At 38.3% G+C, this 25189-nt stretch overlaps 1 protein-coding gene across 1 annotated transcript in view; it reads right to left on the bottom strand.

Moving 5' to 3' along the window:
- PEX5L (peroxisomal biogenesis factor 5 like) overlaps nt 1-25189 on the bottom strand; it is a 101639-nt gene that overhangs the window by 27839 nt on the left and 48611 nt on the right. Inside the window, exon 2 of the mRNA XM_063408593.1 lies at nt 6131-6235. Within this exon, the coding sequence (XP_063264663.1) occupies nt 6131-6235 (105 nt within the window). The remainder of the gene's footprint in view (nt 1-6130; nt 6236-25189) is intronic.

Here is a 25189-nt window from a genome sequence, read left to right as displayed (position 1 = left end):
TGCGATCTCTGTGTCACACCAGTGCCCTGTCTGTGTTCCTACCTGCTGGCCTGTACAAGTTATGGTGCAAAATAAAATTAAACATCTCACAGCTCAATATCTCCTTCCCTCTGCTCAGCCTGGTCTGGTGAAAGGAGCTTTGACATGGGAGTTGTGTCTGCCTCCTGCATTTTGGCCTGGCTCCAGCTAAGCACTTAAACATCCCCTGCAAAACTCAAGGTTAGGCACGTGCTTAACTGTTCTGCTGGATCAGAGCCCTGGGGGAAGAGGAGGAAAGTTACTCTTGTCATGGTTTAACTGTGACTGACAGTTTGCTTTGCCCATACAGAAATGTGATTTATTGTAAATCTGCCTGTTGCATTCATGCCTGCATACTCCGTGCACTTCTTTAAGTTAAAGGAAGCTTCTATCAAAAATGGAGTGCCTCTCCCTCCTGGGTGTTAGAAGATTTTATTTATCAAATATCATGAGTTTCCTTTGTGGTGTTACCTGCTGATTTCTCTTTTAGCCTCTCCCCTGCCCCATGTCATTATCTAGGCTGGGGATCTACAGCAATGAAAATATTTTGCCATTGCCACAGATAATTTGAGATCCCTGCTATATTTTTGCATATGGGCTAAAAATGCTTGAAAACCACATGGTTTTTTTCTGTCCTCTCTGTGGATTTTCCTTCTCAAACAAAGTTCTGCCCCATATCTAGAGTTAGGCTGTGGTTTTGGATGTTGCTGTGTCTGGTCATAGGAACCAAATCCTAATTTCTTGTTATGTGGCCTTTCCCTGTCATGGCATGTGTGGTTGCTTTGGGATGTTTTCAGCAGATTAGAGAGCTTGAAACTCGTAAGCTGTTTGTGAATTACTATTCAGTAGAACAATTTCACTGAAAAAACAGCAAATTCAGTGAATCTAGAACTGTAGCACATGGTTTACAACTCTTTAACAGGACAGAATATTCATACTTGGAGTGTTCATGAATGAGGAACCAAGAAGTTTCTGAAAAGTAACTCCTATAAATTAATATCCAAACCAGAGCTAAACTTATGTATTATATTATTCACAAAGAAGTTTGTCCAATCTTTCTGTCCTTAAGGAAATTTACAGTGTATGAAACAGTATGGTTAATTTTTTTTTACTTTATTAAAAAAATTACACAGTCAATTCCCTTAGTAATATTGAATTAAAATTGTAATTTTGTGAAAAATGTATTTAATTTATGTGACAGAGAGATCTATATAACTTTAGGAAAGCAGCCAATTTATGACTTTTAAGCCTATTGTCAAGGCAATTTTATTATACTCATGAGAATATTTCTGCTGAAATTATGCATACGGCCCTGAAAGCAATAAATGTTGAGCAATATTTAACTTAGAGGTAAAGAACCAATTAATATTTGTACTGCTAAGCATGCATTTATTCATTTTTGTATTTCTTTTTTTTTTCATCTTCATGTATTTACTCTGTCCTAATAATAGATGAAAAAGAGTTATCAGTAGGACTTAGGATGTGTCCCATGATAAACTACTCAAAGCTTTTGTAATAAATCAGATTTGAGATATATAAAACATGCTGCTAATGAATTTATCATGAATCCTTTAAAAAGAATCCAAAAAGTGAGATCTCAAGCCTAGTTATCCTAAGATCAGTGAGGAAGTTGCCACTGTTCCCAGAAGGCAGATAGGAATGTACAATGAATTCTTGCACTTCAGACTTTGATAATGACAATAATTAAAACTGGCATGATTTTTACCAGTTTATTTTTTTGCCAGAATATATTTCACTTAGTTAAAATGGAGTGAACTCTGGTTTAGGTTGGTGTAAAAGAGAAGGGAAGCCAATTACACCCACTGGAACAGCCCACATTCTGTTATAATCTTATTGAGAAAATGTTCATGGAGTGGGCTGGAAGTCAGTGCAAGCCTAATGCTAAGAAGCTTAAAATGAACATGATTGATTCAAATGGGACTGTTAAGTTTATATGGAAAACTGTGATTATGCAATCAAATTCATGTAGTGAGCCCTTGATACACACATCAGAAAATCTACTAACAACATTGGGAGCTGAATATTAGCTATCTTTAATCTGTTTCCTCTATAAAATTGAATGGAAGCAATCAAAAATCTCCTGTTAGAGATTTAAAAAATCCCAAACAACCCACCAAAACCCACAAAAAAGCCCCAGAACAAAACAAATATTAAAAAAAGCCTAACAAAGCAAGCAAGAAAAGAAAACTAAACCTAAGCAAGAACATACCACCACCACCACCAAAATAAGTAAATAAATATATACATACACACATACAAACACACATAAAAGCAAATGAAAACCAAAACACCAAAACAGTGAAATTTAGGCAGTGGAACAGTGGAAATGTTTGAATATTTTATTCACAAGGCCTTAAGCAAATATAAATATGCTTGGGTCAACTAAGTATTGGCATGCAAATGAAGTTCCCTTAAAAAAAATAGTAAATCCTACTCTGAATACTAACACCTTTTAGACCATAAAAAACCCTTAAGCATCTGGTGGAGTTAATTGGTTGTAGTAATGAAACATATCTCTTTTTCTGACGTCTGCTGTAGCCTGCATTTTTCACAGGGGAGGATGAATTTCAGCATAGTCCTTATGATGTAATTCCAGCTTTTAAAATTTCTTATTTCCAATTCAAATTCTAAACCCTGAAGTGTTCTGTGGGTTAACTTTTTAAATGAGACGTGCTCGAGACCGAAACTGCTCTGAGCAATGTCTGTGTGGGTCCCAGAAATTCTAAGGAGGCAGCTCCTGTATTTTTCAGTCACAATCAGAAGTGGGGAGTAGCTTTCAAGATAAACTTTGCATTTCTTTTTCCTGTTGGTGAAGTTTTCCCCCACTCCCATTTCTGTTCTACAGAATTTCAGAGGATATTGGCCACAGGACTGCCATGGGTGTGAATCCCCTCCTGCAGGTGTTCTTTCTTTCTTTCTGTTGTCTTTATAGGGATCCTACCATGAGCAGCTTTCCAGCCTGTGTACTCTAATAAAGAATCTAAATTAGGTGTGATGGATCTGGGACAAATAACTCCTGTGACACTGTGAGATTTCTTTTGTTTTTGCTGGCAAAGCATTTAAGTATGAACTTTTTGCTGCTCAATAAAGCAGTTAATCATGTTTTAAAGTATAAGTCTGGGTCGAAGAATGTGATTGAATCAGATCCTTTGAAGTTCACTGACCTGTAGTAAATTGGGAATTTCATAGCTGACTGCACAATTAAACTTTGACTTCAGGGCATATTTAGGTTTCAATTTCTCATTAGAAAGTAATTCTGAAGCAAGATTTTTTTCTCCTGACAAATGCAAAGAAGCTGTTAAGAGGTTAAACAAAAAATTATTTTGCAATTAAAACCAAATTTATGCATGATTTTTCTCATTTAGTTCTCTGCTTCAGGTAGAAGTAATTGGTTCATAGCTTAATATCCAGGTAATCTTTGAACCTTCAGCAAGCTTCCTTACAGGTTCTCTAGGTTCTATTCATATGAAAAAAATACCTTTTTTTCATTTGTCCCAGTCTCTTATGAATTATCTTTCAAAAGATAAAGAGAGACAGCAACATGGATGGAGTTATATTCTACAAAATCCTATTAGGACTGAAAGATCACTCTCTTGATGCTTAAAGTATTAAATTTGGCAACTACTGAATCCTTTTTCACACCAGTAAGTGTGAAGAAAGTGACTTTTATGGAAGGTAATTGAGACAGGAAGACAGGATTACAAAAAATAGATCCTGAAAGGTCCATTCAATTACCAGGAACACCCCTCTGCTCACTGTGCTCACTCCTCATTACTGCTGGAATGGTGATTGAGATTCCCAGTTACCAAATACTGCCACAGCCCCACAGGAGTCTGCAGTACTTTTTTGGTTCATGTTATTTGAAGATTTGCCTCCAGTTTTGATGATATAAAACCATATCTGATGGTGTAAAATAATCTGTGAATTGGAAACATAATTTAAATTTAATTCACAGTATTTATTCAAAAAATGGGTGTCATATTTTAAAAGCTAGGCTTTGCTAGGAGCATTGCAATAAAACAGGAGTATTATGTGCCTTGATCTGTGCTGGATATGTTTTTACCACTTTCTAGAGGAAGAGAGCAAAGAGAAATTATTTTAAATTACAAATTCAGGGGCCTATGTACATTATCAGTATTAAAAAGCAGATTTAGAGTCTCCTTTGTGTATCAGATTCCAATTATGCTTCCTGTGGAGTCTGTCTCCACAGTCAGACAGAATTAATCCTCCATTCATCAAGGATTTTGGAAATGGGGGATCTCACTTTGTTTTTCTCTTATAAAAGCCAGTGCTCCTCTGTCTGGGCTCCTTGCATTTCAGTTGCAGGTTTTTTCTGTGGTAGCTGTAAGGTTGGAGCAGCACAGACACTTAATCCATTAAATTCCTCCCTAAGGTGTGGACCTGCCTTCACTGGGTTTGGTGGTGGTGAGAACTTCGGAAAAACCAGGCTTTATTCTCCTGACCCATCTGGGAAGTTTGGGAAGTTTACACTCAATTTGGGACTCGTTCCACCCCGTGAGCAGCAACCACATCCATCTGTTTCATCATGTAAAGAGCAGAGACAGACGCTGGGATGGGGATGGTGGACACAGCAGAGCGTTTTCCTGCATGGATGGTGGGGATGAGGGGTTCACACGGACACACAGTGACAGCAGCTCAAACCAACACTTCAGCCAGACAATTAGGGGACAAATGACAGATGCAACGTGGTCGTACAGCTGCACATCACACATACATGATGCAGAGATGGCTATGGAAAATACTCACTTTTTCACTTGATTCTGCTTCCTTTTGGCTTCTGCACCCCTTTGGTGCATAGCAGGGAAGTAGGTATTTGTGTTTAGTGGAAGAAATTACACTGACTAACAGACACAAGCATTTTACTCATAAATTTATCATAGACTATTGCTGAGGAGACTGACAGACAGCCACTACAAATGGTGTGTTAAACATTTAATGAACCCAGGCTGAACTCCTGGCCCTGTTGAAGCCAATGGAAGTTTTGCATGTCAATCTTTTTTTTTTTGGGGTGCAGTGAAGATTTAGAGGGGGTGGCATTTTCTGTGGGTTTCTAATTGTTTGTTAATCACTTAGTGGAAAAATGCCTTAAACAGAGCATCTTTTTCCTCTGTGCAATTTCTTCATAGACATTGGAGTTCACCATGCACAAAACCTGGTGTTCAACAGGGGCTGAGGAGGAGGTGCCAGACCTGGTTTCCAAATTAGTAGATGGTATTTCTAGAATGTGTATTAGTGCAGCACATCTGCTAGAGAAGTACGTGCTGGTGTGTGTGCATCTCAGAACTTTCTAAAGTGCAGTAGCTGTTATCCTAAATCATGAGAGGAATAAAACAGGACGGTGGATTCTGTTTAAGGCTCTCACATAAAAACAGCTTCTAGCAATTCCCATTCCTGATGAGCTGGAAGTATTTGTGTGCAGTAAATATGGGCAGTAAACTCTTGCCTGGGGACCAAATTCATGTACGTGAGCAACATGAGGGAATAAAATCCACTCTCGTATGAGAGTGCTGTGGTTTACAACAGTGTTCAGTTGCTGTCTTTAAGAAACTGATGGAACCACCAAATGGTTGGTGGCTACTCCAAGGTAGGTGTAAGGTTTAGGTGGGGACATAATTCCTCCCTTTGAAGGTGTAGAAATGAAAGCAATGAGATGCGCAGAGTTACATATTCTGATCCAGACCAGGAGCAGAACCCCAGTGAGAGCTTAGGAATGGGATCTGGGATACTGGAAATGACACTACTATGAACTGGTTGTTTCTTATTTCTATATATGCACCGAATGGAAATATTTAATATATGAACTGCAAATGGGTATTTATGGCGTGACGATTGATGGCGTGAAATAGAACCAAGATTTTAAACCAGCTTTAAGCAACTTTCTGGTAACTGAACTGGGGGGAAAAAAAAGCATTTTTGTTTAAATTTTCATGTCAAAACATCTAAACCCCCAACGTTTACCCCAGGCTATTTTCCCCCCTCAGTGAAGCAGCGGGATGCCACTGGGTCACCCAGCGGGGCCGGGGACTCGCGCAGCGCCCGTGGCCCCCTCAGAGCCCCGCGCTCCGCCCACCTGGGATGCCACAGTGAGGAGGGGCTTTTCTTCTGCAGACTCCTCCCTCGGAATCTCCTTCATCACCATGGCCACAGCCTTATCGGCCGCCCTAGCGCCTTTGCCCTACAACAGCGAAACCAACAATGGCGCCAAGTCAGCAGCGGGCTCCGACCGCGCCCCGCGCACGCGCGGCCCACCCAGCCCGGCGGGCGCCTGGAACCTCGGCTGGAAGCAGAACACGCACACTCTGTTTAAAAATAGTAATAATAATAATAGAACCAATGGTCCGTCAACCCAATGGTCAAGGAGGCAGTTGGGGTCTAGCCGTGGTCTGGTGGCTCGTTAGAGTTGCCCCAATGAAGCCAACAGGAATCCGGCCACTGGGCCAAGGCCTGCTGGAAGATCCCCCGTGGCAACTTTCTGCAGGATGGGATCCCCAGAACACTAAGGGTTGGAGGATTGGCCTCTTGATTTAATTTTAGTAGTCTAAAAGTTTATACCCAAAATACCGCTTTGTGGGTTTTTTGGGTTTTTTCCTTAAAAATAGCATCAAGCGGAGTTTTCAAATAAAGCACAGTTCCTTGTTGTTCACTGAGGCAAACTCTCCCTGAAATTTGAATGTATAATCTGGACCCACACAGTTTATAGCTCTAGTAACATTTTAAAAAGCAATTTACATCATATAAACAGTCTGGGTTTTTGCTAACAGAACATACGGAGCCAAATTCTGCCATCGTAGGCATTGCTACAGCTCTCCCTAAAATGATCATTGTTGTAGAACTTACTGTGAGGATTTTGTTTTAAAATTCATTTTTCTTAAACTTGTCTTTATATGTCGTAAATATTCTGGACAAGGTTAAGATATTTTAACCTTATTTAATACACACTGTCCAAACAAAAAGTTCACCAATATTTTGTGCCATGCTGTTTGATGCCATTCTTTTTATTTAATGAGGGTCTTTATCATCTTGAATTCACATTGGTCTCTGTATCTTGATCTTTGGTCTTATTTTGATCTCTGCCTCTTGCAAGTGACAGAGAAGGTTGGGGCTTACACATAAAGCATCACAGCAGAGCTGTATTATGCCAGTGACCCTGGGCAGGTCCTTATTATTATACTTTAAAAGCTCCCATTGGTTTCCGTGGAAGTTTTAGCTGTGCAAAGACTGCAGGATCTGGCTCCATAAAAGAAGTATTTTACACTGGACTTAAAGATATTTAAATCCTTAAGAGTCTATTAACAGAAGGGGTTCTTTGCTAAGACATCATATACAAGAGTTATCTTCACTAGCAGTGTATTCTGTGTCAAGTAATCCCCCCACTATTGCTTATACAGAACTACAGATTGTTTCAGGAACATTCCATCAATTGCAGGTAAAACCATTACATACTATTGCAGGTTCTAAACAGATTTTATTACTGGTCAGGTCAATATTAGATTAGCTTGCTTGTGCAATACATCACAGATACCCTACAGAGAGTTCTTTGCATGCTGCAAGAAATTCTCAGAGCAGAAGTGTCATAAATGATAAGCATGCTGGATTTGTGATGCCTTTGATATCCAAAGAACTGCAAAGTCATTGTAAAATTAAATATATTAAATTCAATGAGAATTACATTTAATTGGTAAGCATATCAAAGGTTCTGGGCCAATTACGTGTTTGTTCATGATTCATATGACATATTCCAGGTCTATGAAGCTTGTTTCCAGTATGACACATGAGCTATCATTAGCTAGCACTAATAGCATGCTATTGGTCTCTATAAACTGTAGTCCTTTTGTGCTGAGTGCTAGAACAAAATCGTTTATCAGCTAGAAAGGATGCATTGGAAAGCATGCAGTGCTTTTTATTTCTTGCAGAGTAAAAACCCACCAAAGCAAAGGTCAGGTCACTTTTTTGAAGACAGAGCCACTTTTTCTTCAAGGTTTCACCTACTGCCTGAAAAGAGTCATGATACTCGTATTAGTGCCTGCTGTTCATCCTCCACACACGTAACTGCAAAGCCCTCGGAGTGGCTGACACCAAATAAAAAATCTGTCTCACCAGTTTAAAGTGGCCATGCTACAGTGGAGAAAAGCAACCCAAAGGATACCTGTGTACGAGCAGACTTTGTTTATTTGCTGGGCAAAGCAAGTGGTTTGATGCTACCTTTTTTAAAAAGTTAGGTCCTAACTTTCCAAAAAGAAAAACACACCTCCCTGTGTGTAAGTCAGGTTGACATTTCTGGCTGCTCAGCCTATGGTATGTGAAACATTTTGAAACTAGAAGTTGGTAGCAATTTCCGGGATACCAAAGAGAATACAGTGGAATAACTTAAATTGTCAGAGTCTGCTGGAGAGGTACACAGGGCAGCAATTCACAGGAAAAGGCAGATTTTAATTCTGTTCACTAGAAATTAATATTCTTATCCGAGGTTAGGTAGGTAACCTTGAGAATTTTGGTCTCTCTTCCCTCTAGTGACCACTATGTAGCCAATTCTTGCCTATGAAGCCATTAGGCTGAAGAACTGGAGTGAAATAAAAGCAGTTTTCCTATGGTCAGGTTAACCTTGTTACTATTATCAACTTCAGCTGAAATTAATGTCTCCAGTACAATTATTACAATAACTGTTGAAGGATTATTATTTTTAAGGTGCTATTTACTTAGCCTCCTTCAATAATAAGTGTTCTTTCTTAGCAAACCAAAGTGCTATATAAATTTACCTGGTACAGCAGTTTATTGCTCAAGCCCTGTAATTCTGTAACAGCTAATTTTACACATGCCAGGACTTCAAAACAAACAGTTTGTTGGTAGTGGAGGTTTGCAAGATAAGTGACTTTCTCATGTAAACCACTGTTTAACAATTTAGTAAATAAATTTCATCATTCTCTATTGGTTTGCAATATAGAAATGGAAAGAATTGTGATGTAGAACATGACAACCCATGTGTAAATCATGACAAATATGAACTGATGAAGCTAAAAATGTACGATTTGTTTTAATGGAACATACTGCTTAAGAAAAACTGAGAAATGTGTTCAATATTTGATACATTAAAAATGCAACAGTTCCTTTAGGTATTATCTCCAAAGCAAAAAAAAAAAAAGGAGTAGAGTTCAGTGTATTCCCCTGATATTATAATATTATAATATTATATTTATAATAGCATTGAGTTCAAAACTTAATAACAGTTTCTTTAAGTTTCTCCTTTGGGATCAAATAACGGATAGTAATAGACATTTCCAGAGGAGTATGCTGATTTGACAGGATTTTATAAGGAAATATTTTTTTTCTGCTGCTGTTTCCGAATAGTTCCAAATTCAATTTTGTTCAAGTCACACTATTTCGATGTGGTACTTAGTAATGAGTATTTAATTAAATTACTATAAGAGCATATTAATGTAAATTTCTAGTGCAGCATATAGCTGATTTTTTAAAAATAAATTATGCGTATAGCTTTGTAACCATGCTCATTTATGATAAATCTTTTAGCACTTGGGACCTGCAGATCACCTTCAAGTCCTGATGGGCTGATCAGAATGAACACATGGTCACACTTTAAACATTATTATTTAGTGCAATACTATATAGTTCTGTAATTATTTTCTTCATTACAGTGATTTGCAAATTTGTTCTTACATGTGAAAAGCCAACAGTGCTTTGTAAATGTTTAACATTTTGACAACAGTATTTAAACTATAATGATTAATTGCAGAAATACTTTGTTGTCATCTATGAAATAAAAGGATTTTATCTAAAACCATTTCATAATTATAAGTTTGCTTTTGACAAATATTTAAGGTACTTGAGTCCCAAATTAGCTTTTCAGGAATATTTATAGCATCTGTTCTTGTGAGAAAGAAATGAAGTGATCAGATTTTCTCTTTTTTTTAATATTTATACATGAAGAAAGTATTCCTTCCTTACACAGACCTGTGCTGTTCCATTTATTTTCCAAAGATCCTACCGAGCTGTTTCAGCTTTACCTGACACACTGCAATGCATCCCTGTTCACAAAAATCATCTCAACACAGGCATGTTTAAATTTAAGCTTCTGAAAAATAGAAGTTTTAAGACAGCTTCCCTTATAAAGGAATTTGATAGTTTAAAAAATCATCTTCAGAGAGTGCTGGTAGAGGTATGACAGGATTTTTGGTTTCATGGGCATCTCCCTTGCTAGCTTAGGAGAAACAGAATAACACCTCTCTGCATTTATGAATGTAATGCCAAAAAATATGGCCAATTGTCCTAACTTTCCCACTGGGCTATTGAAGTGAGGTGTTTAAAAACAAAATAAAAACAAAACCCAGCAGTTTAGGACATCCTGAAGTACTGATCTGCTCTTTAAATGTCTTTAATAGGTTGGGAGGGCCCTTGTAAAGCAAACTTTATGAAAGATGAATTAGTGAGAACCTTAAGTTTTAGTATCTGTTGTCCTCCTGTGCTGGGAGAAGGAGCAGGAGAGCAGCTGAACATGTTGAATTTGGGAGGCTTGGCTGCTCTCCAGATCCCCCAGCAGCTGATGTATTAGAGTACCAGCTAAGCAGCCTATTCCAAATGGCTTTATGCTCCACAAATCTTCCTGTTTTGTGCAACTTAACAATAAAAATGAAGGGAAAAACTTGGCTTTATTTTTTTTAAATTATGCGGCGCTAAGATTTGTACCTCTCAAAATGAGCACACAGAGCTGTGCAATGGTACCATGGGAGTTCCAATGTCCACAATACAACTGTGAGCTCTTGATTTACATAGGATCTGTTTATGACTCCAAATTTTTCCCTTCTCAGGCTTTTATGTTCAAGTTTCTGCATGAGTCTTTCTTCTCATATATACTTCTCTACTCTTTTCTAGTGGTGTTACATCTTGCATTTTACATATAATTAAAAATAATGAGGAAACATATGGTGAGGCAGTTTTATGGACCAATACAAGACTGATATTTAAACAGAAAATTCTGTTTCGTCAAAGCTCTTGGTAGTTTTTTTATTGCCAGCCTAATAAAGTCAGGTATAAATCTAAGATAAATGGGAACAAAATTCCTTTAGGTAGTACCCAGCTGACTGTGGTGAGGAAATGTGAACAAGCTCTTAGTCCTGAACTGGAAGCAGCACCGTCAGGATAGACCAGATTTCAGAACCTGAGCTACTAGTTTGATGTTTTATTTGCATAATTTGGAACCTCTTATCAAGCTCTCTGTTAGTGATTATCCAAGCTGTTTTGACTCATGACCTTCATTCTTACAGGATTATGATGAAATACAGAGCTGGCTACAGACAAGGAAGCAGCTATAGAAGACTTGCCTAAGAAATAATGTAAAATAAGCAGCTAAATGCATATTGGCTGAGTTCACAGTGCTCTGCTCCTATTCCATCCCTTTCCTTATATTTCCATTCTTATGTTGATGGAATAGCAGATTTCAGTGCTAATACAGGAAGACTTCACTGCATTCAAGAAAAATGGCAAAGAAAAGGACAAAAGTTGATAAAAGGCAATCAGCATAAATATTCACATTTACCCTCACTGGGCTGTGTCTTAAATCCATTTAAATGTCGATAGGGTGGTTAAATTGCATTCCAGTTTGAGAAGCATTTGCATTGAAATGGCACAGTAAGGTTTTGTGTTTATTGATTCTCAGTAACTCTGGCATCACGTGTGCTCCCTTGAGAAGCTGTCTCAGTCTGAATCCTATGGATTCCTTCCCAAAGCCAAGTGGAACAGCTTCCAAAGCATCACTGGGGGAAGCTCTGCAAGACCCATTGTGCTCTCAAGAACTTGTGTAAAGTTGCTGCACTTAACACATATGAACACAAAATATAACTGGAAATTAATAAACAATTCTGTCCAATCTATCTCATTCTCTATAAGCTGCAGGCTGAAAGGAGGAGAAGGATGTGAAATAAGGTTTTTTCTCTCTTAAGTCAAAGAGTTTTATTTGGAGTATAATAGGGAGGGCACAGTTTGAGATAAGATAACAACACTGTAATGTTGGAACAACAATGATGATTTAACTGTAAATAGGAAATCCAGCCAGGAATATAGAGCAGAGTTGGTAAGAAGAAGCAGGTCTGGGACTTAACTACTTAGAGATTGTTTAAGGTTCCGATCCTTTTACAAATGAGTTATATAATATATCTCCTTGTGATAGAAGGTTTGGATGAGAGGTTTTGCAGTCTTTTTTTCTTTGCAATTGTCATCTTTTAATAAGACCATTGTGAATATGTAGAAACTATTTTTTAGTGCTTACTTGATTGACTTCTTAATAATTTGGAATTGCATTACCAAAGGGATGAGTCCTTTGACTGCACAATGGTATATGACTTCAAAATCTTAAGGAATAGCTGCAGGATTTCTATCATCTCTGCTTAGTCTGTGTCAAAGAACTTTGTGAAATCATTTGGTTTAGCAGCTGGCAATTTTAAATTTGTTTGGTAATCTTCAGCAGAGAATGACTACTGAAGTATTTTCTCTCCCATAATTTGAGTTCCCTTTATGTTGACTTCAGTCCCATGATCCCCAATCATAACACACTCATAATGACAGAATTACTTAGCTATTATTTGCTATATTGCCATGATGATGCGTGTGCTGGATCAGAATAAGAGATTCCTCTGGTACCTGTTCAAGTGAAATTCCAGGAGATTGGATCGATTTCCAAATAAATAATTGTGAAGAAAGTGCTGTCTGTTCTTTAAATATTTACTGCACACATGATGTGTAAATGATGGATTTTGTTCCCTCATTTCCTCCCAGCACATGATGTATTATTCTTTGAAGGGGCAGGGGTTCCTCACCTCCTGCTGTGCAATTTTTATGGTTTTGTTTCATGAAACATTCAGAGAACTCTGAATTTCAGAGTTCAGACTAACATTCAGACTAACTCTGTAGTTTGTTTTCGAAAAGCAATGAAATTAACTGAGAAGTGGTGGAATTTTACGTGGAAAAATCAGCAGCTTATCAGAGAGCAGGAATACAGGATAGCCTTTGTAGGAAATGCAGAATATAAAACATTGTTCTGAGTTAACTGGAACAGGCAAGCTGTTACAAGGCAGCTGTTTCTGAGCCTGGCTTTTAGAAACTCTTTTATAGGTGTAACAATAGGGTAGCCCTCAGTGAAATTAGCAGCTGTTCTTATTTAACCTCAGATAATGCTTTGAGATACAAAGCTTCAGACAAGCATTTAACTTCTTGCAAGCTTGTCACAAATGTTTATAGATGTTGGGAATCTTGCTTCTGACAGTTTTGCTTGGGTCTGCTTTTGAATTATCTTTGTTTTTAACTCTGTCACTGTGAGAGAGGTTTCTGTACTCCCAGTTGTGCTGTTCTAAGAGTCAAAACACTAATTTATTGATATTAATATATCAAAGGCAGTGTTGACCAGAGTAAAATATGGAGTGAGTCATGGCATAGTTTAAAAGCCCTGTAAGTTCTTATTTAAAGAAAAAAATCCCAGAAAAATTCAGCTGTTTCTAGAAGCTGTTGTGCCTTAGTTGCAGTATTTTGATATCACTAAAGATTCTCAATAAAATGCACAGGGATGTGGAAAGACAGAATATTTTGGCCTCATGTAAAAGGTGATATTCAAATATCTTGAAGCAGTCTGCCTTCAATTGCAGAGAAAAACGTGGGTGATCTCTGGGATGGGTTCAGTTCTCTGGGTTGGTTCTCTCTTTTATTACATCTTCACTGGGGACAAATGAAAAGTGTATGATGACGCTCCGTGTGTAAAAGAAAACTAAAAGTGTAACTGTGTCTGGAATATTGATGCAAGTTATTGGTAAAAGAAAGTTATGTAGGTTCTGGTGTTTAAATAGTATAATCTGTGCTCTGCCAGCCTGGAAAACAGAAGAAATATGAATTTTTCCAGTGTTTGCAGACTTTGTTGTTCTTGTTCCAGATATCATTATTAAATCCTGCACTTCACAATTGTACACCTGTGCAGCCAGAAAAGGAAATAGGTCCCATTAGCCCCATGTTTTTGTTGGTGTAGACTTTTTCTAGATTGGGCAGACACTCATCAGACATTTGGAATGAGAAAAAGACAGGCAAAGGAATAAACACAATTTAAAAGATAAAGAAATCTCTGACAGAGCTAGAAAAAAGATTTGAATGCATAATAATCTGATCAAAAGATACAATTCTATGAGAGTTTTAAGATAATTTTCAAGTCTTGAAACTGTGGTTTTCTACATAGAAAGAAACTGGTACTCTAAAGAATATAACACAAATATTTATCAAAACTGTCGGAGGGGCATAACAGTTGTCTGGTTTTTTTCTCTTGTTTTACATTACCAGATTAAGTGTCCAAATTGCTCATTTTCATAGTCAAGGTTTTACTCCGTTATTGAAAGTCCTTAAGAAAGGTATTGTTTAGCAAAGGTGGAATTATGTTGAATGAGGGTGACTGTTCAGATGACCTGTTATTTCACAATTAGATAAAATCCTGCATACTGTTTTGAAAAATGAGATATGTATTTAAATAAATGAACTGGTATATGCCTCTTACTAGGTACCTAATCTTGGAACCATTTAAAAATTGTATTAGTTCCTAAATTACTTATTTTGATTGTTCTGATTTTGCTTAAGAAGGATAACAGCTTGGGCACTGAAGACAGTTTGTAATGCATTGTCACCACTATTAACTCTTATTGAAGATTAAGATGGAAATCTCAGGATTTGAGTTCTATAAATATAGGGTAAACATGTGATCAAAATTCATGTCCTCAGTTTAATGTTTTCATACAGAAAAACATTTCTTTCCTTGTTTGTGTATAATCATGCAAGATTTAATTCTGTTTGGGATTTTTGTTTTTCTTTGGCTCACTTGTCAAGCACCTTGCTCAAAGGTTATTAAAAACAATGAAAGTTTTTATAAACTGAAATGCTAAAATATATTTAATCCCAAGATAACAATAGATGTGATTCTACCATGTAAAGGGACAGAAAGATGGTGAGGCAGAGAATTAATGGAACAAAAATGTAACAAAGGCTAGCTGGAAATTTGTGATTTGGTTTGTTTTGAGGCAGATAAATATTACCTTCTCATCATCTGTGATTAGACCTGTACATATTAAATAAGGAAAACATATCACACTGGATGGCAGGTTTGAAAACAACAGATTAGGATAGTTTCTGATTGAAAAATATTTTCAAGACTTATTTTCTTGACCCATATGAGCTCTCTCCAGCCCTGGTTCTAAATGCTGCCAGGATAAATTTAGCCCTTCCTGTAATACAAACATTTGATTCTCACCATAATATAAACTCTTGATACCCTCGGATTTATTACATAATTTTTTTGCTACAACCTTAAGATTTGAGTCCTTTCCATAGTGAATGGTGTCAAAGTAGAACTCTTTTAGCACTTTGGTCATAAAGGGTCTTTATGCTGTATCCTTGACCCAAAATCCATTCTGAGTTTCCTGTGCTGCATGTTCTCTTCAACAAAGGGTTCAGAATCTGAGCGTACTTACCTCCAGAATAAAACCCCATTTTTGACCTGTATAGTAGACTATATTTACCCCCTTATGCTTATTCCCTAAAAAGAGTAAATTGTCACTCATCAGACAATGGCAATAGTAGATGAGGAATTGGAATAAGTGTGTCTGCAAAGTAACCTCATGTCCCTGACCTAGACACGACCTCTGCACGCACTTTCAGCTTTGGAATGATCCCATCTGAAGTACCAAAGAATGTTAATGCTGCAAAAGCAGCATTAACAGCATCATACAAAAGCAGCATTAGCAGCATCATATAAACCCATTTAGAGAGGATTATGCTACTGTCCCTTCATTTACACAGTTTGGAAACCTTCAGGGGGAAATTCTTAAAATTGAGGTGGTATGATTGTGCTCTTAAAAAATGTTCCTAATTCTCTGATGTGTACTGTTAGTGTGGAGAATGAACTTTTCTACTCCAGTATTGCCAGTACATTGTAATTAAAAACATGAAAATGAAGAAAAAAAAGTAGGTGCATTAGTAGATAATTACTTCTAGACCTAATCATTAGTTCAGCTGCCTTGGACAACTAAAAGTTAGTTCTAAGCAAAGAATCATAGAATTATCTGAGTTGGAAGGGATCTGAAGGACCATCTAATTCCAATTCCCTGCCGTGGGCAGGGACACCTTCTACTAGATCAGGTGTCTCAGAGTTCCATCTGGCCTGATCATCTATCTTTTTCTGTTTAAGACTTTTTTTTAGCATAATAGGCCTCATCAGTTACATTTGTATAAATCTGCTCTTTTGTGTACGTTTGCAAGTATTCTATACTCTTTTGCTTTGGTGGATTTAATTTCATATGCACATCAATGACAGTAATTAGCACCTGGCCTGTTCTACAAGGAGCTGAAAGTATTCATCTCTATTTCTGATAGCCAGCACATCACTGATGTTGGATATTCTCTGTTCTGTTCTGCTTGAATGGGCTTTCACTCTCCCCTATAGAAATTATTTTACCTATTTTATTTATTTTTGCATACTTATGTAGTAAAAATTATCTATTAAAAAAAAAAGAAAATTATGTACTTATTCACTCACTTTTTACACACTTTTTAAATGTGTGCTTTAAATGGGTATAATGTTTATAAATGTCAATGTATAATGTTTTGCTGTCCACTTGAGCTTAGGTTGGCAGGTTCCTCGTTAGGGAAGCAAGTTCTCTGGTTTTGTTTCTGTAATTCAATATTATCACAAAATTCAGCTGTTAACTATCAGTTTTAGGATGTCTGCAGTGTAATTAAAAAGGTGGTGAGTCCACACTTTTTACAGCAGCTTAGTTTGGCTGTTAGTGTAGCAATTTTGTTTAATAAAAACTCTGTGGATATCTACAACATGATATCTGTGACCAAGCAGTAAAAGCAGCTGGTAACAGCAAATGGCTCTTATGGAGAAATTCTTAATCCTCAAAATATCTTAATTAAGATTTTATATGCAAAAGAATTGCTATATCATCAGTTATCTTTCCAAAGAAGCTTCCATTCTGATTACTTTCTTGGGTTGTAAGTGATGCTACTTGTATTTCCAAACTGGGTTCTGGCAGATACAAAACCCCTTGGAGGTACAGTTGCTCCAGTTAATGGATTGTGCCTCTTCAGCTGGGATGTCAAATCTAGCACCAGTCTGTCCTGTGTAGTTAAAGCTAAACTAAATCTCCCCTGCACCCCAGGGCACAGTAACCCAAGGCTGTGGAGGTTAAACGGCCTGACAACAGCACATCAGCTACTGTCAGAAATATTTCTCCTCAGAGGTTCCATAAAAAAATAAATCTGTCTCAATTGTGCAGTGCAGTCCAACACTCTGCTGGTGTCTCCTTCCACAAGATCACATTCATCTACCACAGACTGTTCTTGAACATCAAAATTGATCTTGCTCAAGTGAAAGAGCAGGGATGAGTTAACCATCTTCTGAACGGCTTGCAGGCAGCCTCAACAAATGTGATTTTTATCAGAGAATCAGCAGGCTCAGAGCTGAGGGAAAGGGGGGCAGCAGCTCACTAATGTCTCATTGTACCAAGGACTGGCCCTGACAAACACCTGGAGAGGGGTCAGTGGGTGAGGTGGGAGTTAGCCTGGGTGCAGAGAATAAATTGTGGAGTTTCAAATGTACATATTTGTATCAAATATGTTTATATCTGTATATATCTATCGCTCTCTATCTCTATCTCTATCTCTATCTCTATCTCTATCTCTATCTCTATCTCTATCTCTATCTCTCTATCTCTATCTCTATCTCTGTCTCTATCTCATCTCTATCTCTATCTTTATCTCATCTCTATCTCTATCTCTATCTCTATCTCTCTATCTCTATATCTAATCTATATGTCTGTATCTATATAATCTATATCTATATTTATCTATCTGTCTTTGCTTTCTACTCAGTGATGAGAGCGACTGAGCCAGCACAGGGAAAGAAAGGTCGATTTGCTGTTTTAAATGCTGCAGTAATTCATTATCCTGTCTCTTTTTGTATTTAGGAAGAGAGAGTGGCCTTAGATAGCTTCTGTTAGTGACAGTGCTATGACTGACTGAAATCAGTCTATCAGTCAGCACTCTGGATTTTGTATTCACTGGAACACTCTGCTGCTTCATTTCACTCTGAAAATCTTGTAAATAAGGAAGTTTCATCCCAACTTCACTCTTTCCCATTAAGCGTGAGACACTCCATATTAATGCAACTGCAGTGAAATGGTATGAAAGATGGCATTGTCAGCTCAGATCGTTAAAAACTACTTGAATAAATACACAGGCATATGCTTAGACTGGCAAGGACTGGAAGGTTTTTTTCAGCCCAGATAGCACGAGCATAATTGAGGAATAAAAGGAGCTGCCGCAGATGGTGATAGCAGTGAGAGGCCCAGTGACATGTGCTTCAACTCCAAGTTTGCTACAGGGGAGTTACTGAGGTAGGATAACACACCAGAGCTACTGCCAGAATCTCAGGCTCCAAGAAACATGCTTATTAGTTAATTAGAGCTGCATATTCATGAAGAGAGTGAATTGAACCCTTCCTTTCTATGGGGAGGTGTTCAAGGGTTGAAAAGAGAAGTGAGAAATGTGAGTCTGCCCCAAGAGATCAGTGCCAGAAAGGATCCAGCAGGGATGAGGCAATGAGGATTCCCAGGAGCGAGGCAACCTGTGGTACTGGCACTGTGCAGGCACTGCCTGGTCAGGGGGAAGCAGAATCTCCTGTAATTATGCCAGTTGCCCAGTAGGATCGGAAAATACCGGTGCTTCCCTGGAAAGGAGGGAGGCTGGCACCTGGGTCACAAGGTGGCCTTGTTTGGAACCCTGCCGAGCTGTGGTTAGTCCAAAAGCTGAACTAAGAGTGTCCACAGCAAGAACAGGTTTTTTTTTCCCCTCCTGTTCTCATACCTTAACATGAAGTGCCTGTGGAGTCATTGGCAACCAAAAAAATCAAGCAGCAGATTCCTGGTCCGTGAAGTGGAAAGGACAGCTTGGAGCAGTTTTCACACACTCCTTTCTGAATTGCACAGTCCACTCATCAGCTACACTTGAGTTTTTATCTATATTTTGCCTCATTTCATTAACAGAATAAGTTTTTTTGGTCAATAACACAACTAATGGTTGAAGAGAGTTTGGCTATGGTAGACTGAGAACTTTTATCTTAGTACGTGAGACCATCTCCTTTCAAATGTTACTGTGTTATCCTGGAAGTGTTGAAAAAAACCCCTCTCTTTTCCATGTTCCTGTTCCCTGAATAGTAGAGGAATAACTCCTCATATACCTGCTGAGGCTGTTTCTATTTTCCCCAAAGGGTTTTTATTTTTTTGTGTTGGTGTTTTTGTTAAATTCTGACCTTTTATTTCTGTATTGCCTGTGTTAATATAGCTTAACTGTGTAGTATTTCCATATACAGGCTTTAATTTTTTTTTGCACTCTGTAAATATTCTTACATTACCAGAGGCTGTGAGCTTTTAGAAAGTCTCTTAAAAGTCTGCTTGAAAATGTAAAAATATGCATGTTCCACACACCAAATAGCTGGAAATCAATTGTTAATTAAAACAAGGCAGTGTCTTCTGTGCAAATGTGAGCTCTTTGAGAGTAAACGCAGAAAAGAGACATACACAATGAATGCATCAAGTGCTGCATTTTGTGAATAAATTTGAAATTTCAGTCTGAAATTTCCTGGTTTATTCATGAACCAAAGGCTCTGTACACAAGAGCAGGATCAAGAATAAAAGATGGTTTTTTGTTTGTCTTGTAGCTGCCTAATTTAGAGCTCCTATTACTGAGCATGACTTGTTTATGACTATATCAAGTTAGCCATTTAATTCTAATGAGCAGCATTACAGATACCACCAGATCAGCAAATTATAGATGACATTTTAAATTGTTACAAATACTGTGGGAGCCACAAGAAGAAGGACTTTCTTCCAAAGGTTTTTTTGTACCACTGAGAAAATGGCTTTAAATTTCTGGGCTGTGTGATACCATGTGATATGGTAATTCTTAGTAATTCCTAGCTTTTGAGGTTGTGATATGCCTTGTGCTCACCTTAGCTGACCTCATATATAACAGATAGAAAAAGTCTTTCTTTGTTTTGTACATCGCTTGTATCTTGTAGGGAATATCCTCTAAGAAATGTATATATATATAAAAAATAGTGGTATTTGTATTATTCTGCTTGTGAAGTGCTCTAGTGCTACTCTTAAGTCAGAGGAGCATCTTTGCTGACTCTCTGACCTTTCAGCTTGGAGACAACCAAGCTCAGATGGAGACACTGATTTGCTCCCTCCACCTTCCTCATGAGATACATCCCCAAAAATCATTCTGCTGTTCACATCGATGTGCCAGCACTTCACTCTCCACTGGGAGTAGCTGGTGCTGAATACTCCCACGAGCAGGGATTTCAGCAGTCTGGAGAAAGGATCTCAACTGATCTGGAGGGGAGTGTTTTATTTTGGGAAACTGCTACCTTTCTTCCCCTGGGTTCACACTTCAGGGCAGGTGTGATGTTGTGCGGAGAGCATTTCATGAATTTTCAGTTTGCACCTCCCTTCAGTGTCCTTAGGATTCTCTGCTGGAGTCCTCTTTTTTTGCTGCTGCTTTTCCATTCTTTACAGTACAGCCCAGAAGGCAGCAGAGCACCTGCTATCACAGTAGTGTTCTATTGAATGGAGTACTTGAACTCCAGATAATCACTTGCTGTCTGCTTCAAGTATGACTTCTATAAATCCTCCTAGGAAATAATCCATAAAATAGCAATGAAGGCTAGTTTTTGATCCTTAATTTTACTTTGCAGTAAATCTATCAACACTTGAAATTCACCCTCTGAGAATTACATGTTCAGTGAGTCAGAAATGCTGTTACAGAACTAAAATTAGATATTTCTGTTTCACTTTGCGACTACCATGATGTTTGCCCTGATGTGTGTTGCCCTCTATTCTGTTTCTTGTACGGAGTATCATGCCTAGAAACAATAGGTACTCTCTGTGTAGGGAGATGGGAAATATTTTCTGTTGAAACTGCTGAGTTGGGGTTACACTGTGCACTAGTAAACCTCAGCTGTGGCCTCTTGGGGACACATTCCCTGTTGCAGTAGCTATTGTACAGTGTTGACATTTCTCCTACCATGTTTATGTATTGATTTAATATCATTATTTAGAAAAATATACAAGAATGGTCTGGAATAATGATCGCCTTAGTTCTGAATAAAGCAGTGTTGAAACAGATTTATCAGGAGAACTGCTGGAACTTCTGCTCATTTGGCACCAGCACCAGTGTAAATGCTATGACAATATCATTGTAAATGTTCCTAACCAGACTGCTTCAGCCTGTTCTGGCTTGTCAGTCTGACTGGAAAAATCCCAATGAAAAATTTGTTTCTTTGACTCAGAACTAAAGTAACTATCAATGCAATGCAAAATTATGAAAGTAGTTAGCTTTGAATCAAACGGAATGTCTTACTAAGTCCAAGTTATCTGGTTACAGAGGTACCAGAAAAATATATAGCTCAGAAAGAAATCAGTAACTGAAAGTTTGGAACTGATATCTCAAAGTATTTTCTACAGAAGACTGTCACCAAAAGCTGGAGATGTTATAAACCTAATATGTGTTATATTTTTCCTGAAATTCTATGTACATAAAATGTTTATTAAAATTGTATGTAACTCTGAGTCATGCTGAACAAGCTCTCTCAGTGAAAAGAAATAGGACATTTAAAACCAACTTATGTATATTCAACCAAAAGGACTTTCTTGGTTTGTTGGGGGTTTTTTAAGCATTGCTCCTTCTGTGTTGGCTGCATTAGTTGTATCTTTCTTCCTTTGTTTGGCTCGCTGCTTCTGTGGATGAATTCCAAACGAAAAACTTGTATCTCCTTTCTCAGTTGTTCATTTTGTAAAAACGCCCTAATGTTGGCAGCAACTGGAATAAAACCAGCAGGACTAGAGGGATGTAAAGGAATTGCTGAATTTCATGGCAATGTTCAGAGCTCGACGGGAAATCTTTGCACTGCAGTTGTCATCTCTACAGTAAAACAGAACAGCTTTTGAGAGCTGGATGTTTTTCTCTCTGGGGTTCTGATGGGGGATGGATGTGAGGAAATACATCTATAAAGGACTATTAACTTCTTGAAATTCACTCAGGATTGTGAAGTCCAGAGTGAATACAGCAACATACTGGCTAGGAGGATTGCAGCGAGAAAGACAAATTGAGAGAAATCAAAGAATGTGGCACAGAGTAACGATAAGCCCAGCTGTCCATCACTATTTTAAAGAGAAAATATTTTTCCATAGTCTTTTATTTTTTAAACTAATTTCAACTATTAATATGAAATGAAAGATTAGACTTTCCTTTTTCCAATAACTGTGTCTGTAGTCTTGCACTTCTTTCACATCTAAAATGATTGAAATATTAGTGAAGAGCCACAAGCATTGTAGAGATGCTTTGTCTCATCTAGCATGCTGGGAAATTATGATGTAAAATAAGCTATAGAAAAATAATAGCATTTTTGCTCAGGAAAATCCAGAACAGTAGCTGTTGCCCTGTAGCTGTTCAGTTATCAATCGGCAATTATCAAAATGGCCAGAAGCCAGTTTAAAATACTACAGATTCTCCTGTTGTGAGGTTTTATACTGCTGCCTATCTACAGCTGGTACTGCTGTATCACAGGCCCCTGAGAACACGAATATGGTGTGTTCTGTATTTCCTAAGTCTGAGTAATACAATTACAAACCCAGAAACTATACCCTGGATGGTAATTGTAGTTACATGTGACTCTTGTATAAAGATAAAAGCTTGTCTAAGATATAACAGCCTATTTTGATCTGTATAAGGACTAAATCTCACACATTTAAACCCTAAATATAACTCCCTGTCTGTAGTTAGGGATGGGACATAGGGCAGCCTTGTTTTTTGCCCTCAGAGCATTAACCTGGAGGCATTTAAGCAGTTGAGGCTTGACGCTGTAAGACGTTAACACTCCCAATCCCATTGCCTCCTCCGGCTAGAAGGGGCGCTCAATAAATCCCCTAAATAGGAATTACTTTTAGCAAAACAAGTCCTCCTTCTCTTGTTTTAATTGGTTGAGTTCCTGAATTAGTGGAAGCATTCAGAATCCATTAAAAATAAACATGGAAAAGCATTTCAAAGTTTGTATTCAGCCAGCACGAACCCGCTTCTGACTGTAATTTCCAACTTTAGGCTTTGCTTGGTTCTCAGCAGCAAATGAAGCTCATAATTGTATTGTGAATGATGGGAAGATATGATAATGAAACATCTGGAATATTTAGGACTGGGAGAGCCTGGAGGTGATCCCAGTCAGTGTGCACAGCTGCAGCAAGCCAGAGCTCCTGGGCGGTAAATACTCCTTATCCATTCTTTGCGTAGATTTAAAAAAAAGATTTGTTGATGAAGTTCACAATCCTATTATCAATTTCACCACATCTCCGTGTTCCAAATCCCATCAGGGATTGTGTACACTTACAGAGAAGTACTTGTCTCCTGGTTTCAGGAGAACAGAGAGAGCTGCTGTGAAAAGCAATGTCAGACAGAGGAAGAGAGAACAGAGATAATGGAAAATGTCAGAAAAGAAGGAGAAAACTGATGACATTGTCAGCCCTCATGAAGTATGTCATGTCAAAGGTGTTTGACATGATGAAGCGAGATAACAAGCCCACATCACACACTGAAAGTTTCTCTACTTACATACTTGCATATCTGCAGCACAATTTTTTTGTTTTTATGCATTTTTAGGGTGGTTGGGGTTGGAAGGGATCTTAAGGATTATCTAATTCCAACCCTTCTATCATGAGCCAGCATGCCACCCACTAGCTCAAGTCACCCAGGGTCCCATGGAGCCTGGCCTTCATCATTTGCAAACATGGAGCATCCACAGCTCCTCTGGGCAGCCGGTGTCTCACCACCCTCTGAGCAAAGAATTTCCAGCACTCCCAAGCCCTCTATGCAGGGCTGTGCTCAATGTTTGTGATTAAAGGCTCAGGGAAAACCCCCAGTTTTCCCAAAGACTTTGCCAGTCTAAAGTTTCTGAAGAGTCTGCCACAGAACTCGAAGCATAAAGAGTTTGAAAGGCCTTGGGAGCAATCAAGAACCTATAATGAGCAAAGATCAACAAATGTAGCTGTGTTCCTTACAAGGAACTCATCTGTGGGAGCTGACCTAGCTCTGACACAGGGCCAGCCAGGTCTCACCCCAGACAGGCCAGACCTTGGCTTCAAGCCCTGGGAGGATTTATCTAACTCAGGGTGAGCCAGAGAAATCCTCCCAAGGGCCTTTGAGGCTACTGTGTCAATGAATCCGAGTTCAGTTCCTCTACTGGTTACTTGTGTTCCATGTTTGGTAATATTTCTGTAATGATCCACCCCAAGTCTATACACTGTTACTCCTGCCTTGTTGCTGGTCTTTAGAATTTGTCCCTATACTGTGTTTGGCTTCTGGGCTTTGTTCCTACTTTATTTGTCATTAAAGTGAAATTTTCTTTTTGGGCACTCCATCGCACTTGCTCCTTTCTCTGCGCCGCATTTGCCCTGAATCAGGGAACCCAAAGACTTGTGTCACCCTCACTGTGACATTGGCAGTGCACGTTTACCTTCATTTACAGTTACGGGTAATGATTAAAACCTGTGGATTTCAGAAGAATTCCACTCAAGTTGGGGCAGTCTCACAGCAGCTGTGAAATTGGAATAACGGCACAGTGCGTTGCTCTAACTTAGCATCTCCCACTTGCAGTTTGCCCTGTGTACTCACTTTGGGAGAAGGTGAAATAGAGCTGGCTGGCTTTGGACTTGTTCTGTGTCTGTGGCTGCACCTACCTCTGTTTCCCTGGTGTGATCTGTTATGTAAGAATATATTATTAACAACTAATAATTCTGTTGAAGTGGGCAGGTATTTGACATATACTTGTGCAATTTCTATTTTGTCTCCTAGTCCGTGTGTTTTCTTTTTTAGTCTTTCTTATTTTAAATTGTTTTTTGTATTTTCAAGGAGATAAATCTATGTTTGGCAGTCCTATGAGACATGTGCAAGTATATGGAGTTGTGCTCCATCAGGACCTTGTCACAAGGGAGAAGGGATGGGGTTTGTTCACAACCATCTGAGAATTATTATGGTTAAAGATACC

Source organism: Prinia subflava, chromosome 11 (assembly GCF_021018805.1).
Source record: "Prinia subflava isolate CZ2003 ecotype Zambia chromosome 11, Cam_Psub_1.2, whole genome shotgun sequence".
Lineage (NCBI taxonomy): Eukaryota > Metazoa > Chordata > Aves > Passeriformes > Cisticolidae > Prinia > Prinia subflava.
The sequence above is the reverse complement of the archived record's forward strand: the minus strand, read 5'-3'. Positions and strand labels throughout refer to the sequence as shown.